Source organism: Ammodytes marinus (assembly GCF_949987685.1).
Source record: "Ammodytes marinus genome assembly, chromosome: 16".
Lineage (NCBI taxonomy): Eukaryota > Metazoa > Chordata > Actinopteri > Uranoscopiformes > Ammodytidae > Ammodytes > Ammodytes marinus.
In genome coordinates this window covers 6748913-6766710 of record NC_137220.1, presented here as the reverse complement: position 1 = coordinate 6766710, position 17798 = coordinate 6748913, and the positions used below count along the sequence as shown (strand labels likewise).

At 41.0% G+C, this 17798-nt stretch overlaps 2 protein-coding genes across 3 annotated transcripts in view; one reads left to right on the top strand and one right to left on the bottom strand.

Annotated features, from left to right (window-relative positions):
- The first annotated feature begins 736 nt into the window (after nt 1-736).
- Nucleotides 737-9282, top strand: rrn3 (RRN3 homolog, RNA polymerase I transcription factor). 2 transcript variants are annotated; one of them, XM_080044500.1, is made up of 17 exons: nt 737-1036; nt 1131-1187; nt 1461-1550; nt 2265-2394; nt 2936-2995; nt 3306-3369; nt 3633-3702; nt 4175-4273; nt 4414-4500; nt 4657-4777; nt 5028-5158; nt 5528-5658; nt 6300-6487; nt 6773-6881; nt 7055-7207; nt 7644-7728; nt 8245-9282. In XM_080044500.1, the coding sequence occupies exons 1-17, from the start codon at nt 947-949 to the stop codon at nt 8392-8394; spliced, it is 1815 nt and encodes a 604-aa protein (XP_079900626.1). In that variant the 5' UTR covers nt 737-946; the 3' UTR covers nt 8395-9282. The 2 variants fall into 2 exon arrangements, with proteins under 2 accessions (XP_079900626.1, XP_079900625.1); XM_080044499.1 differs by having other exon boundaries at nt 7605-7728.
- A 5857-nt stretch (nt 9283-15139) lies between these two features.
- Nucleotides 15140-17798, bottom strand: part of LOC307262991 (syntaxin-binding protein 4) — a gene marked incomplete at both ends in the record, with an annotated part of 36963 nt that continues 34304 nt past the window's right edge. The window contains 5 exons of the mRNA XM_080044010.1: nt 15140-15171; nt 15729-15859; nt 16500-16549; nt 16763-16879; nt 17225-17422. Coding sequence (XP_079900136.1) covers nt 15140-15171; nt 15729-15859; nt 16500-16549; nt 16763-16879; nt 17225-17422 — 528 coding nt within the window. The remainder of the gene's footprint in view (nt 15172-15728; nt 15860-16499; nt 16550-16762; nt 16880-17224; nt 17423-17798) is intronic.

The window sequence follows — 17798 nt, the reverse complement described above, 5'->3', positions numbered from 1 at the left end:
TCATTTACATTGCCAGTTATAAAAATGCCAAGATATTTAAACTAATTAACTGTGTTAACATAAATTTGTACACGTGTATCTGTATGACACTGACTATATTTGCAGTAAATTCACTCAACAAGGCCTATATGAATTAACCTTATTAAAATACACTTCTACACATCACACATTTCTTTTTAATTAAAACAAAAAATAGCACATAAACAAAACAATCAATGCGTCACAATTATCACGTTCGGCAGTCATTTTTTGATTAAACAAAAAAGGAAAGATAAGTGCCCAGAGAGACCACAGCTGATTACGCTCTTTCACCACGCATTTGCGCCAAACAAAAGGTAAGTGGAACCCTTTACTCTAAAAGTACAGTTTGTGGGAAGGCATTGAATGTGACACCGGTACTCTAATTTCACAAATTTACAATACTAAATGCAAATAAAGTTGTTTTAAAAAAAAAAGAAGGGCACTTTTTGATTTACTTGGATAAATCTTGATTAAAGCCCTCTCCCCCTTGATATTTTCTTTAAGTTTTTAGTTATTTTCAATTAATTTTAATTTATTTGATCATTTATTTTATATTATTTCCTTTACGACCAGGTTTGATTTCTAAAGTATGCTGCTCAGAATAATATGTATAACGTTATGTGAAAAATAATTGGAATTTAGGGGATGAAATTGAATGTAACACCATCATTCTGCATTCACTTCCGTAAACACGGGCTTTCCTTCCTGTCTCCGTGCTCTCATGGAGCTAACACAATGCGCTCGCTTGCTTTCGGCCTTTCTTCAGCATTTATTCTCAAAACATTATAAAGACATTACTAAGAAAGTATTAACATTCTCTTGAAACATTTGGCCGAATATAAATAAAGTATTTGTGTCTCTTTCGTTTGGTTTTCCGCTCGCTTTGCAATACGACTCCAATAACTTCTTCCCACGCGCTTTAAACATGGAGGCAAACGGCATCTTTCTGGGTTCGCCTGTAAAGACTGTCAGGTTTGGAGGCAGTGTGGCGGAGATATTAGCTAAACATAAAATGGTGAGTGTGTATGCAGCGTTCAGGTTCACACTGACATGTTGGGAATGACGAATGACTAGCGTGATATTAACTTGAGTGTGTTGTTGTTTTAAAGGGAGACTCCAGTGACTATGAGCTACTCAAGCATCAGCTGGCGGATCCTGAGATAAAGGTACAGTGAGTGAGCTGAGATCTGCATTCTATTGCTGCATGAAAGTGGAGGATTTTTTACTAGTAAGAACACCGACTTTAAATGGTGTTCCAGTCGTATTTTGCTAGTTGTAGGTCGAAAAAAAATACGACTTCCCAGTTGTCTGGAACACCTTTGAGGTCGGAAAAGGGAAATTACAACTTGGAACACCTCCACTTCGGAGTTGTATGGAACGCAGCATAACAGTGGGCTAATAACATTGTTTCTCACTGCGCTCTCTGCTGTATGTGACAGGACGCTCAACTCATCAACTGGTTGCAAGAGCTGCGGAGGAGCGCGAGCCAGCTGAGCAAGCAACATGAACCCATCATCTACACTGTGCTGGTGAGACAAGCACTTCACATTATACCCCGGATGTGACCATGTTGAGAGCTGCAATTATATAAGAATATTAGATTATTATTTGGAAATCTGTTTGTATCATTGATGAATTGGTTAAAGTCATTCATGATCCGCTATCTTGTCAGTACTGTGAGTGCGCTGAAAAAGATATCCCAGTGTTGATACACAGCCTAGGCTCTGTAACCGGGCATGTTGCTAGCTACGGTTGTCCCCTTTGTGTATATACTCTTTTGTTTACATACCCGTTTACAGAGCCAATGCTGTGTATTCATAACAGATTTCTTTGAGTGCAGGCAGTGGATCTTGAGATGATTTTGAAAACAGGCATTCTGCAGAATCACTGATTCCACCTTTAAGTCAGGAAAAAAATAGTAAATAAATATTTATTGGAGGTGTTTTCCTGTAATGGTCATACTGTATAATCTGAAATACTTTATAGCGCCTGCATCTTTTTGCAAGTAAATCACCAACACATGCAACATGATTCATCGTCACATATTCAATATTCACCCAAAATTTTAGACTATAATGACACTCTCACTGTCTTTGTGTGTGTGTGTGTGTGTGTGTGTGTGTGTGTGTGTGTGTGTGTGTGTGTGTGTGTGTGTGTGTGTGTGTGTGTGTGTGTGTGTGTGTGTGTGTGTGTGTGTGTGTGTGTGTGTGTGTGTGTGTGTGTGTGTGTGTGTGTGTGTGTAGAGGCTTGACTGGGCTAACAGGAGCCTTGCTGTGGTGGAGGAGTACATAGCCTTCATCACTAACCTGGTGTCGGCTCAGACCGTCTACCTGGTTCCCTGCCTCAAGATGCTCGTCTCACACTTCACTCCCAGTACGTTCAGCTGTTTGCTCATATTACCAAAAAGAAAGTCACGTTGATTATCTAGACAGCAGCTGTGTGTTGCCTTCACAAAAATATTTCAAACTTAAATATACATAAGAAGTTATGTAATATATACAGAGAAGATATGGCTTGTTTTTTTATGGGCTCAACCCACAAATCAACTCAAATTTCCTTTCTTTTTGTGCTAAGTTTATATGGATGAGGCCATCTAGTGTCCAACGCAAGGAAGTGCATTTCTCTACGGAATTATAGATTAGATTTGGTCTGGCTTTGCAAGACTATCATCAGACAGATAAAACAGTATGATGTATAATGATATTTAAGCAGAATAACTCAAAATTCACAATTTCTCAATGAGAAATAATGGTTGTGTGTGTGTGTGTGTGTGTGTGTGTGTGTGTGTGTGTGTGTGTGTGTGTGTGTGTGTGTGTGTGTGTGTGTGTGTGTGTGTGTGTGTGTGTGTGTGTGTGTGTGTGTGTGTGTGTGTGTGTGTGTGTGTGTGTGTGTGTGTGTGTGTGTTTGTTTCCAGGGAGAGTGACCGTCGCTGAAGGAGGAGTTGATGTCTCCGATTCAGAGGATGATGATGAAAGTAGGTGGCAGCCATTTTATTTCAAATCACCCTTTGTGAGAAAATGTTTTTCTATTTGACCAAGCATTGTGATAGTTGTTTTGCTGGCAATTTGTCTACCTGTATTTGTTATTTGTTTTAACTATCTCTTCAATGCGATTTCTAATGCGATGTCTCAACTTGATATATTGTATGCCCCTTTAAAGCACTTTGAATGGCCTTGTGTCTGAATTGTGCTATAGCAATAAACTTGCCTTGCTGAGCTATGGGAATGTTGAGTGTGTTGAGTGTGAGTGTGAATCCACCTGATAGTCCTGCGTGCTGTGTTCAGATCTCCCCAGAAACTTTGCCCACAGTCAGCAGGCGCTGCAGCTTATCAGCAGATACGTTCCAACGTAAGTCACTCCCTTCTGATTCTCCCAGTGTCTCGTCTTGTCTTGGTTTTATTAATGTTCTTATTCATCAAAGTAATGATTTACACCCATGCCAACCATTATATGAATTCCCAATCACAGAATTTTCTTAAACCAAGACAGATTACTCAACTAAGTATTTGTTCAAAATATGATATATTTACACAAAGTAAAAGCATGTCTTATTGTGCATTAACAGAATGAACTTCATCAGATCTAACGTAAAGATATGTCTTTATTTCTAGGACCAGTCACTTTCTGATGCCCATTCTGCAACAGAACTTCCCCTTTGTAGAGAAATCCTCCAACACACTGGTAAGAGAGTCAACTTCTGTGGCTTCAATGACAGAAAGAGCTCATAGCCTATTGTTTGGCCATGAAGTAAAGGGATAAACCACTTTATGAAAGGGACTCCGAGGAACTTTAAGTTTGTGTTCATTCTTGCACCCCCTTTGGACAAAAGCGGTAGTGTTTTTACTACGCCAGCTGTAGTTCCTGGGTGAGCGTATACCCATGACAAAGGCATTAAGAAAAACTTTATAAAAATAGCATTCTTTGCACTGATGGTCTCATTTGATGTCACATGTAATTTATTCCATTAGTGGAAAAATTAGACTGTTTCAGAAATATTTAAAAGTTCCTCGTAGCACCTTTAAATCTAGCCTATTTTGCTCAGACCTGATGCACATTTCAACATTGTCTCATAACATATCAGCCATAGTAAGGCTCTAGAAAGGATCTGAAAGAATACATAATAATCTGCATCATTGTTTGTTGCTGTCTACAGGAGTGTTACGTCCACAACCTCCTCAGAGTGACCATGTACATCCCGTCAATCAGACGAGATGTACTGGAACTGATCATCGGAAAAATGCTCAAACTGGATGTAAGCGCTCCATCTTCAAACGACTTAAAGTCAAAGTGCCTTACAGTTGAACACATTGTTTTGTTTACAATGATGTGTGTCGTCCATTGGAACAACAGTGTCTCCTGCTGTGTGTAACTGTTGTGTTTGGTGAATTGTAGGTGAATGCAACGCGGAAAGACCTGGTGGAGGAAGGAGAAACTGTAGAGCAGAGCCAGGAGAGCCCTGAGGAGGGACTCTTTGACATGGTAACTAAACACAACCACTTTCTAAGTTATTAAAATTAACTTTCTAATGTCTAATCTTCATGTATGTTATGCCCCTGTAAAGCACTTTGAATGGCCTTGTGTCTGAATTGTGCTATAGAAATAAACTTGCCTTGCCTTGTGTGTGTCCTTTTTCAGGATGAGGACATGCCAGAAGACCAACCGTCCCAGTGTGTGTCCACCCACCCAGTGGCTGACAGACTGGACGTTCTCATGTCTGTCCTCATGGCTTATATCAAGGACATTTCCCACGACAATGGTAAGTGAATGATACAGCTTTTGACCAAACAATGTTGGCCACAGTGAAGACCCACATTTCTCATACAAGACCAAGGCAAATATATTGGAAAGAAATGGTCATAAAAAAATGTAACACAAGAAAATATATGATAGAAACAAAATTGAGAAATTATATAGGGTGGCAGAAAATAATAACAAATTAAATGTTTAGCATCTTTGTTTGGTGAATGTTAGTCATCTTCACTGGTCTGTTCTCTGTCTCCTCTCAGGCTGTCTCCACATAGAAAGGACTAAGGATCTGTACAGAGATCTGATGAGTGTGTTTGACAAACTCATTCTGCCAACACACGCTTCCTACCACGTCCAGTACATGCTCTTTTACCTCTTCAGTTTCAGACTGGTGAGTACTACTGTCTAGTACTACTACTGAGAGAGAAGTGAGATCAGGTGACTTGACATGGACACATAGTCACACACTATTTTGGTACCCTTCCTCACTTTTAAAAGTGGAAATACGATTTGCGAGACATACCGTACCAAACCGAACTGTACCCCACAGTGAAAACGAGGTTAACATGTTGAGTCACACACTACCTTTATTTGAGGGGGGGAAAAACGATAACTAAATGGTATCTAGGTATACATTACTTACTGTTTCATTGTAATATACTTGGCTGAGCACACTGGTTGTGAGATGAGACATTTCTTGAATAATTTTTATTATTTATTTTATACAATTTTATATTTATTTTTATTATGTGTTTTTCAGGCGTTGGCCGAGGCCTTCCTGGATCACCTGTGGAAGATCCTTCAGAACCCGTCCCAGCCGGCCGTGCTGCGCCAGGCTGCAGCCGGGTACATGGGCAGCTTCCTGGCCCGGGCCAAGTTCATCCCTGTGCTGTGAGTACACGCTGCTATAGGAAACACAGAGGCAGTTTAAAGCTAAAGCAGGGTTCCTACAGAGTATAGGAACGTTTGGAAAATGCTTGAATTTAAATCTTGTGTTTTTTTTTAAGGTTTGAAATGAGCTTGACATCTATACACATTTGTGGAACATTTTCGACTTTCTCCATATTGAGCAGACTGACCTTGGGACCGTCAATAAAATAAAATACTGTTTAGTTTACTCAAAATCTATTTATTTTTTACTATAGCTTCATGCTGACACGCCAATAAAATTGATTATTATAATAAAATAAAATAAATTGGGCTCATATAGCACATTTTGATTTATGTTATTTTGTTCAATAGCTTCCATCTTATGTGACCCAGTGACTCGAGACAATTAGGTGATTGTCAATATACATTTTATGAATAGGAAATGTACAGATAGGGCAATGTATTAAATCATAAGCATGTTCTTCATATATTTATACTGTATGTATTGTAGGCCTATTTGAAGTCTGAGTCCTTGAAAGTTGAATATTTATTTTGAAAATGCTAGAAAAGTACTAGAAAAGTAGTTGATTTTTACTCTTAAAAAGCTGTAACACCAGCAGTGTATTGGTTAAATAATTCCTCTGTGGTTCCCCGTCCTGCAGCACTGTGCGAGCCTGTCTGGACCTGCTGTTCTCCTGGATCCATCGCTACATAGACAGTCAGGACAGCAGCGGCACACCGGCCTGCTGTGACATCAGCCTGCACGGGCCGTTCTACAACACCTGCCAGGCCGTCTTCTACGCTCTCATCTTCAGACACAGACACATTCTGGAGGGCAACATGAAGAAAGGTACCAGACACTTAACCTGGTAAAGGTGCTCCGAGGAACATTCAGTTTGTTTTCATTCCTTCATCACCTTTGGATAAAAGTGGTAGTGTTTTTATTACGCCAGCTGTAGTTCCTAGGTGAGCGTACCCATGACAAAGGCATTAAGAAAAACTATATGAAAAAAGCATTTTGCACCGATGGTCCCGTTTGCTGTTACATGTCATTTAGCATCATCAGAGAAAAATGAGACCGTTTCAGAAGCATTTTAAAGTTCCAATCGTGTGTGTGTGTGTGTGTCTGTCTTAGGTCTGGAGTACCTTCAGAGTCTGAACCTGGAGCGTGTGGTGATGTGTCAGCTGAACCCTCTCAAAGTCTGTCTGCCTTCAGTCACCAACATGTTCGCTGCTGTCACCAGGTAACCACTCGCTCTCTGCTCTGAGATATGGCTCCAGTCATTTGACACAGACTATGCTGAACAGTTGTACTTTGTACTTGTTCCATCCTGTAAATACCCATTTTACTGCCAGATGACATGCTCTTTTACTCACATTCTCTTACTGAACCTTTAACTCTGTATTTGTGTTGTAGGAAGTACCAGGTTGTGTTCTGCTACACCATCATAGAGAGGAACAACCGCCATGTGCTGCCCGTGTTACGCAGCTCTGCCGGGGGAGACAGAGTGACCACCAACACTAACCCTCTGGACTCATACTTCCCCTTTGACCCCTACATGCTGCCCAGGTACACACACTCTCCCTGCCTTCATAATCGCATACTCTCTTTTTTCTATTCTACATACTACATCTGACTATAAAAAATATGTTTTTGGTGGCTCTTGGCAATCCAAAGTGCCTTTCTGAGGGAAGCATATCCAAATATGGGTACATAGGTTGGGATAGATATTTTTTTTTACATCAAGGGGTTTGTTTTTCATATCAAGTTGGTGCCTCCAGTTTAGTTGTGGGAGTGTCTGTATGTACACAAATGTGCTTTCTAAATAGCCCGATGTAACTTTTTTTAAATTTTTAATCATCTTACTTTGATATGTTGTTAGTCTTGCATACTTTTAATTGCAGTTTGATTGTAATAGGTTTCTGTTTTTTTTGCAATGACCTCTTTTTGTTTTTTCTCTGTAAAGCACTTTGAATGGCATATGTGTATGCCTTTCCTTCCACAGGTCTGGCCAGCTGATTGAGCCTCTGTACCAGGTGTGGGAGGAGCTAGGAGACTCAGAGCTGCTTCCCACCGGAAAAGGACAAAAGGTGAGATGACAGAAGAAGTAGTATTCCAGCCATGTACCACTGGCATAAAGTTTGGGATTTGCTTTTCAAAGAACTAGGGCTGCAACTACTCATACATTTATTTGATGATGATTTAATAATTTTGTTTGTCAAAAATCCTATCCCAATTTGACAGAGCCCAAGCTGATGTCTTTAGATGTCTGACTAACAGCCCAAACACCAAAGAGATTTGGACTAAGATTGATATAAAGTACAGAAACATGTCATGTCCCAATAATGGAGAATGGTCATCTCGTGTGGAAAAAATGACTATGAATCAATTATCAAAATAGTTGGTTTAATTTTCAGTCAATTCATTAATGGAAGTATCGTTTCAGCTCTATCAAGCATTATAGATATGCTAAACCATTTGCAATAAAACATAAAAAAAACTTGAAGACATAAAATGGAAATGTGCATACACTAAGTAAGAAATGCTGAGAATATGAGAATTGGTCCGTTCTTCAACTGTTTCTGTGCTGGTCCATTGTGTTGCAGGGCTCGCGGGAGGAGGATGATGACTTCCTGTGTGGGGGAACGCCTCTGTCCGGGGAGATAGTTGGAATGACTCCCAGCTCCTATGAGTCCCATCTGCGCAGCCCCAGCAGCTTGGGTTCACCCCCCTACGCCTTCTCCAGACTGCTCTAGGCCCTCACCACTGTCTGTCCTGTTCTGATGGACCTGTTCGCTTTTACACACAAACTATGGAGACACTTCAAGTGGGAGCAGAAAGAGACTCTTCGTATGATGGATCTACATTTATTTTATTTAAATTTTATTTTAAAGATATAGTTCTGGTGTTTGCACCTTGATATGATAGAGCAGTTTGGAGATGAAAGGGGGGAGAGGGACATGCAGCAAAGGGCCCGAGAGGAAGTCGAATCCGGGCCGCTGCAACAAAGACTAATGGTTTGCACCAATAATGGACATTATATTTATATGAGGAGGGCCCAGACACACACTGAAGAAGACATGGGGCAGTCAAACAGATATATTTAAGAATACTCTCTGTTAATGAGTAAAAAAAATTGGGTCATATTTAACTGTATTATTTGTCTGTGTTCTGATTTTGACTTTTCACCGGATAAACAAAATCAATCAATAAATAATCAACAAACAATTAAAGTGACGTTGGACAACCTTGACAAATTCCTGTTTTTATGTCAAAACGCCCTGTTGTTCCAAATGGTAGGGAAACTGAACTATTAAAGGAGAAGTAAGTGATTTGGTCCTTTTTAGCTAACTTCCTGTCAGTGACTACAGTTAGCAGTCCCCTCCCTCGTCCCTATGTCCCCACCACATGAACACTCAGCCGTCTTCGTCAGATATTGCCGCAGTGGAGATCAGCGAGTCATCGTTCACAGGCACAGAGACCCGCCTCTTGATAGCGCTCTGTCTCCTGATTGGATAAAACAAGCGGGATGCTCGAAATTGTATCTGTCAATTACTGCAAAGCTGAATGACTGTAAGACCTATGTTATGACCTGCGCAAACTGTCAAAGTCATTGCTGTATGAATATATATTCAATAAAGTAATAGGGCAAAGATTGTCAATGTATGTTATCTTTACCTGGTTATGGGATGTGAGTTTGAAGTCCCTGTTCCATCGTAGATGAAAGTGTCCTATTGCTCAAAATCTCATTAATAGCATCTATTAAAAAGCTTTTTAAATCCTCCCCAAAGAAAATGCTAAAAATTGGATTCAGAACCGTCTTGTCCTGGTGCCTTATCTACTGCTATTATCTTGACTGTTTCATCTAATTCTGACATCTCGGACTCACACATTTCTTTAATTATTTGTATAGGACTAATAGTTTGTTTTCTAAATAGTGGTACTGTAATATATTTTATGAATGCAGACCTAAATGAGTGTGGCGCCGTCTGCTGGTCAAAATGTGTCGCTTGGTTCAGGGAAGTGTTCACGTGTTCGAAAAGAGAAGGCCGTCAGTTGATGCTGTTGCGGTGCTGGGGAGTGGATGGAAAAGTGACGGACAAAAAGATGTAAAAGCTAACTCCTGAACATTGACAAGAAGACGCACACGGTATGTTTGTGTATTTGTTTAGGTTTACAATACGTATAGACTGTATTTCTATGTACTTACAATATTTCTGTTTGTGTATTTCTTTAGTTTTTCACGGTTTCGTTGCTGGAACAAATTAAGGAAGAATAAAACCTCCAACTAACGTCAGGTTCCAGTAATAGTGTTAATAATCTTTTCTGGACTTTGTCGTTCATACATGGTTTCCACCTCTGTTGAAAAATCCCATACCAAGGCATATCCACACAGATTAATAATGTCGAAAGGAAAGGAGATATCCGAGGACATCAGAAAGAAGGTATAGTGACAGCCCATCAGTCTCTGGGGAAAGCTATACAACAATCTCCAAAAGATTCCAGCTCCACCCATCCACTGTAAGACAAATCATTTACAAATGGAGGGCATTCAAGATGACTGCAACTCAGCCTAGAAGTGGACACCCATCAAAACTCACACCAAGAAGCACCAGAAAAATATTGAATCAGGTAAAGGCCAACAACCCGCACATCACCTCTACACAGTTGCACTGCACCTCTCTGGCAGCATCTGGGACAAATGTGCATGCATCAATAATCAGATGAGAATTTAACAGTCATGACATTCATGGAGAAGGAAACTTTGCCAGAGAGCACATGGACAAACCAGATACCTCCTGGAAGTCCATTCTCTGGACAGATGAGTCCAAAATAGAATGATTTGCCCCAGGAGCAGAGCTAATTGAACACACCTGTGTTTGATTGAGTGACTCAGCACACCTGAGCTCACTCAGTGGCCAACACTTTTTATTTATTTATTTTTTAGAGCAAGACAGTGTCTATGTACTGTATGTGTTTATGTTGGTGCAGGGAAGGGATAAATGGACAAATCTGTGTTCAGTGTGGTCATCGTTGTATATCCATCACAAATAAAAAGATGAAAAAAAAGGAAGGAAACAAGCAAAAGCTATATAGCGGAAAGTGTGCCGATCTGTTGGCTTTTGCTCAACAAGAGGTTTGACTCCCTAGCAAAGCACCAGTTGGCTCCAACAAGCGAAAACAATACGTGAAGATGGAGCCTGTGTTCACGTAGACTTTTCAGAGAATATGGCCCTAAGTTCAGCAGTGAAAATCAGGCTTTCCACTTTGGTGGCAGTGGCAAAGCAGGTTACCATCCTTCTCAGTACAGTGCCGTTTCTGTTTGGGTTCAAAAGGGTCCCCTGCAACTCCAGCTAATTGTTTTGCCAATTCAGAGAATCAGTAGGGCTAACCGGAGATCACACTCGCGACAAATAATGTCACAAAAATCCTCCCCTTCCTTTTCCCAGCTGTAGCTTCTGTTTATGTTTCGCTCAGAACAGGAGACAACAGAAAGTGCGTGTGTTTGGTGCAATTGACTCAACCCTTGTGCGCATAATTTCTCCATCACAAGATGAGGACCTTTTTGAAAAATTCCACAGCATCAACACATAAGTTCGACTCAAAAAACATAATTTTAGATATTGTTGGCAAGTGGCTCCCGGATCCTGCACGAAAGCGGTGTGAGGAAGCTGTTTGAGCAACGTCATGTCACAGCAGGGCGTGACTCCATACATGAACCCACAACCAGGTAGAGGGAAGCTAATAAAATGTTTGCTTCTTGTGAATATTACCACAAAGGATATATGATATAGCCTATAGAAATAATAGCCTATCCTTGTGAAAAAAAAGGCTGTAGTGAACTTTAATTTTCTATTCTCACTCAAGACGTTATATATATATATATATATAAAGCGCGATATAAATCCAATTTATTATTATTATATGTTTTAGAGCCCATAAGAAAACACACTATGTTGTGGAGAGAGGCAATGGGCAGATGAAGCGGTGGTTTCATGTGCTGCATGGTGAAATCCACCACACCCCTGAAAATTCAAGCACCGTGCCCGTATGCGCCATTTTGCAGAACCTGTGCAACAAGCAAAATATCCCACAGCCAGACAGACGGTGAAGAAGGAAGTGATAATGATGCAGCTGCTGCTGATGAAGGCAGCTGAGTGGCTGTTGTCAATCTGAGTTGATTGGCATGCAGGGCCCATTTCACCAATATGCACTTTGGGTAAATTTTTCAATTACAATTGGCAACGCTTAACAAATCAGTCAATACAGAAGTTGTTTTAATCTAATGCATTCATTAGTTTCTGTGTTTTTCCGAATTTTCCATTTCTTAGTGTAGTACTCCTCCTGCAAGTGCACAAGCCTCTTCTGTGCCTTGACGAGGCTTTGCTGTTTCTTAGAAGAATCATTTCCAGCCTTCTTTTATTCATTCAGAGGGCGACCAGCAGCTGTAGAACTGGCAGTCTGTAGTCAGGGGGGCAGGAAGAGGGAGGGGGCAGGAGCATTGCTGTGATCTGCAACTGCATAGGCTCTGTGAAAGATAAATAGTATTTCTTTTATTATATTGTCACGATATGCAATAAAAATTAAAATGGTGGTACCCTGTGGCAGTTGTTTGTCTCTTGAAGTCTGCTATCTCTGCCCTCGCCTGAGACTGCAGACGACACCAGCGCTTTTCACATCGTTCTGTGGTTCTCGTTAGGAGAGGGAAAGCAGCATCGACGTTCATGCAAATCATTTGCTGCTTCTTTTTTTGCTTTTAAAGATTTTCCCAACTCCAAACTTTCCTTTGATTACATCTTTTCTTTCATCCACAGTTTGAGTGAGGAATAGGAGTTGGTCATTGGTCCAGTTTGGGTTTCTTTTCTGTTTTGGCAAAGCGGATGTGTCCGTATCAGTCATGGTTAGTCTAGCCCTATAATTAAACTGCTTCCTTCCTATATACCTACTGAGCTTGTAAAGCTTTCCATTAAGCCACTATGTTGCATGTCCTCTGCAGTTTATAATGCGTAGTTTATTCACAAACACAAACTGAAGTAAGACTTGAACATACAACTTATTTACTGTTTAACCTTTGTGAGCTCCATAGACACGGTCGAAAACTGTTTACCTCCCGGCATGCAAGCACACCTGGCTTCATTGCTACGCCTGATTAGTAACCTTGCACCCGGTTACAGTACTGCCACCGGGCGGTCAAGCTGTGCATTCACAAACGATGAAAGTAAACAAAGAAAAGGATAAATGGCTCTTACAGAGCTACTGCTTATAACCAATGTGAACTCTTATGTTGTGTAATGGAGGAATCCACACTTGCTTCTCAGTCTGGGCTGATTTATTTCTGGTGAACAAAAGGAATTATCCTGGTCAGTCACGTAGGACAACATACACATTCATTAGTAAATACAGAAGATAGCAGTGGTCCCAGGCAGCTTCCTTGTGGAATTCCACAACTCAATGCCTTTACTTGAGAGAATCTTGAATCTTCTATTTAAGTGCAATGTCTGTCTCCTATTTGCTCTATAGCTTTCTAGAGTATTGCAGTCGAATGGAAACCATAACATTTATTTTTTTGTAATAAGAAATGGTGATCAATGATATCAAAAGATCACAGTGAAATACAACAGCACTGCCCCTACCAGATTAAAATGTTTCCCTTTCTCTTTGCCAATTATTTGTCATTTAAGGATTCAATTAATTGAATGCTCAAGTCTATCGACAGGTTTCTATGAAACGTCATCGAACATATGCACACGCATACAGGGGGCAGAAAGCCGACTCTTCTCCAGTTAGTCCTAGCGGAGCAAAGCAGAAATTACGAGCAGTTGTTCTATAAACTGTACAAACCACTAAAAATACGGATGGAAAATGATTAAGAAATGTGCACAGTGTTCATAACTAGAATTTTGTTTGCGCGCCACCCTAGTGCCTTATATCCTGGATCGGGTGACCTTGAACAAACCGGATTTTCCATGTATGGTAACGCTACTACACGCTCTGGCCCGTCCCTGTCACGCCCTCCCCTGTCTGCTCAGAGCTGCTGTAATGGCAAAGCTGCCTGTTGCTATGAGGGAACCTGGCCAATCACTGCAGACCAGGTCTGCTCTGATTGGCCAGATTCCAGGCAGAGGGCAGACGGGGACAGAGGGCAGTTGGGGGATCTTAAAGAGAGATGTGTTTAGGCTCTAAACAGAATGTCTTCACAGAGAGGTTAAACTGCAATGCCAGTTTGAACCACAAAAAGAGCATAATAATAATAATAGGTGCTCTTTAACTAAAGAATAACATTGGATTTGTTCAAAAGCAATGTTCTCCATGATCTTACTCACAGCTGGCAGTAAGCTAATGGGTCGACTATTAGAGCCACTGAATGCTACAGTTGCATTCTTAGGTAATCAAATGATATTTGCAGTTTTCCATGCTTGTGGATAAGCGCATTTTTCAAAACACATGACATACTTGAGTGGCAATCAATTTTGTTACCAATTTCAGTCATTTTGTATCCTTATTATCAACATGGAGTATTGAAAATGTTAGGAAAGCAGATAAACTCAACATCAGATTCAGTGATCAGTTCTTCCTTTAATACAAAACAGTAACAGAAAGATATGAGGCCAAAAAAAGATGCAATCTGGTTGCAGTACAGGACATTTCCATATCTTTTAAAGCATTTGCATCCGTCGGTACAAATCAAATGAATGTTCCACATGTAGCCTCTGACTGATGTCTGCATTTACTCTGTGACTACCAAACACAAGTTTACACAACAGGAGTCAGAGCAACATTAAAGCCACTCCACGATGCAGGAGACATGAACCATGCACTGATATACACAGGCGCCCCTGCCAAACATGTTTGAATACTTAGTTATTTTGCCTTTTTAAGGGAACAAGGAAAGTTAACAAAATGGAGATGAGTGATTGAGGCAGATGGCAGCAAGTTACTATGACACAGAGGAAGACGCCCTGAACAAACCAGCTATGGAGTCCAATCAAAACCATTGTTTTCATGCAGAGGGGAGATAGAAAAGGGCTCAGGGAGAAGCACAAGGAATTAACGTGGTTTACAGTAGAGTGTGTGTGTGTGTTGAGGACTCGGTCATGCAGCTCCTTGCAACACCGCCGGATATCAGAGTTTAACACAAAAGATAAACTGTATTTGGCAGATCACTTCTCATAGAGACTTCTGTACATACATTATCGTCCAATGAGGAGACACCTCGACTGATGGCTGAAACCTATACACACCATATAGCTTAAATTAGTCTAAAAAAGTCTAGAAAGACTGTTGAAGGACACACAAGTTTGATGTGCGTGCTGAGCAAGCTTTGGCATTGGCTGTTCAATTTGGTTTCATTGAGGTGATGTCATTATTTTGATAAAGGTGTATTGCATGGCATCCTGTCTGTTGGCTCTGGTGTAGCCCCCGCCGTGGGTTCAGCTACTCATCCACCCTGTCCAGCCGGGCCCAGGGCCGAGCCACAGTCCACTACCGGCTCTGTGTGGCTCACACGTGGTGAGTGACGGGTTCTGACGACTCTAAAGGACAATCATATATGGGGAGGAAAAAGTTTTCAGTACATTCCGTAACGATCATTCATCATCATCATGTAATTTGTATTTCTTAAAAAATAAATAAATAAAATAAAAATCCTCAGAATTATTGTGTTTTTGGTAAGCTGGAAGTTTACCAAAATCTTTCATCAACAGACTGCCATGAAATTACAAGATGGAGTCAGTGATTCTGGAGAACGCTTGCTTTCAAAATCACTTTGTCAAAATCAGTGAATATCTCCTCAAGACCCACTACCTATCTGTGCTGTGTGCGCTGGTTAAAAATACACGGCCTAGGCTCTGTAAACGGGTATGTTGCTCACTACGGTGGGTGCCCTTTCTTTACATACCAAATTAACACTGGATTTTTTTTTTGCAGCGTGCACACACACACAGGTAACAGATCTTGAGGAGATATTCACTGATTTTGACAACAAGCATTCTAAAGAATCACTGTGTCTACACCTTTAACTAACTATAAAACATCTTTAAACAAGTCTTTTTCAGCATGCAGTGTCAGTGTATCCAGTGCTGCTCTGTACCATTGTTATCAGCAGTGAGGGTGCAGGCTGCAGCCACCAGCTCTTTGGCCTCTGCAGCCAGTTGGGAAGCGGAATCGGGGAGAGGTGACGGAGTGTCAGGGCTGTCGGTGGCCGGGGAAGACCTGTTACTCCTGATGAACAAATACAGGGAAGGTGGTTACATGATGGTCAAAAGTCAAAGTCAAATGTATTTCTAGAGCACATTTAAAAACAACATCAGTTGACTAAAGTGCTGTACAAAATTCAATACAAAACAACATATAAGATACATGAGAAAAAAAGGGAGGTGTGGTTACTCATATAGGGCTGGGGATCCAAGTGCAATTCTTTTTTGGCACAGACCGAAATGCCTCGATACCAACGAGTATCGAAAAATGTCTTGTCGTTAAACGTCAGTGAGCCATTAAGCAAGCAGCGTGCTGCATGTGCCAAGATCTGAAAGTGATGTTGATTGGCTGTAGCTGCAGTGGCCCAGGAGGTCGGGCATTTGTGCTAATCAGTCAGTTACTACAATTTCAGCTTATTTATAGTTTTATTTATTTATATTTCTTTAAAATGCGAAGGAGAATTATTATTATTATTTTTTTTTTACCATAATGTGTAAAGTCATCTTGCCAAAACGGATTTCATAAAATTGGAATTGAAAAATAAACTATCATTCAAGAACCGGTATGGAAGTCAAGGTAAAGGTTTCGATATTGAAACATGTTGAACGATACCCAGCCCCTAGTAATAATGTGATGATGAGCTTCAATGTTCAGAGTGTCTTACCCGGCTTCTCCTCCCGACAGGCTGGGTGTTGTCAGCACTTTGTGGACGTTCTGAGGACAGAGCAATGGGACAATAACATTGTTTTCTTAATAACTAAACCAGTAGCAGACATCAAGTGTTCATGTAACACCAAAATAAAGACCTCAAGGTCGCAAAGAGACAGAGGGCGATTCAGTGTTTTATAGAGACCTTAAAGGCACACTATGCAACATTTTTATCAAAAAATGAATAAAATGGGAACAGGGTCAAGTTATGAGATGTACCTGTGCAAAGCCCAGCAGTTTCCTGTTGGAGATCTCCAGGTGTTTTCTGCTCTGCTCGGACTTCTTCAGCTGACAGTCGATGGTCGTCAGCCTTCTGTTCAGCTCCACTACGTCCTCCTTGACAAAAACACATCACACAAACTCTCATTCATAAATGTGTGAGTGTGTGCTCAAAAAACACTAATAAGGATTGCGACACTTTAGCAGCCACTGAACCGGTGCCCTCTCCACAGAGCACCATAGAAGACAGAGGCAGGCAGCGCCATGGGTGCGCCCGGCCCATTTGAATGAATTTAAACAAGGGAATATATAGAATCCAGTGCAAAATTAGCTCCATTCCTATGCAAATAAGCCTTGTTGCACATAGCATCTTATCCTCAAAGGCCAGCGTTATTTGCGAAAAGACTCCGATTTGTCTATTAACGTGGACAGCCCTGATTAAAACACCTGTGTGAGCCTCACCTTGGTGGCCTCCTCTCCCCGCGTGTGCCTGTTGTTGGCCACCTGGTTCTTGAGGTCTCTGATCTCGGCCTCCAGCAGCTGGATGACCTCTTCATAGTCCTGCTCTGCGCTGCTGCTCTGCCTCTGGCCCGCCTCAGCCTCAGCCTGCTGCAGACGGCTCTTCAGACGAGTGTTCTCCTCCACCGTCAGACAGGCTTTCTATGGGACAACAGCGTGTTCTCTGGTTAATATACACCCAGTATGACCACTGACAAGGGAATGGATTGTGTTGTTACACGGCACCAGGCAGTAAGTGGGATATATTAGTTCACTGCCCCATTGTCAACATTTTATCCTTGAAGTTGATGTGTTGGAATCATAGATAGTGTATATAAAATGGATGTCTGGCACAAAACAATAAAAACTAGCCTAGTACAAAAAAATCCACCCCCCCTCAGTGTTTTCATGGAGACATGACCTAAACATACAGACTAAAATGTTTCTTTGTACCAGGCCTTAAATAGGTTTAATAACGCTGTGAAAACGGCCTATTTACACATGGGAGTCAATGAGAAATTGCTCTGTTTTGAAACCT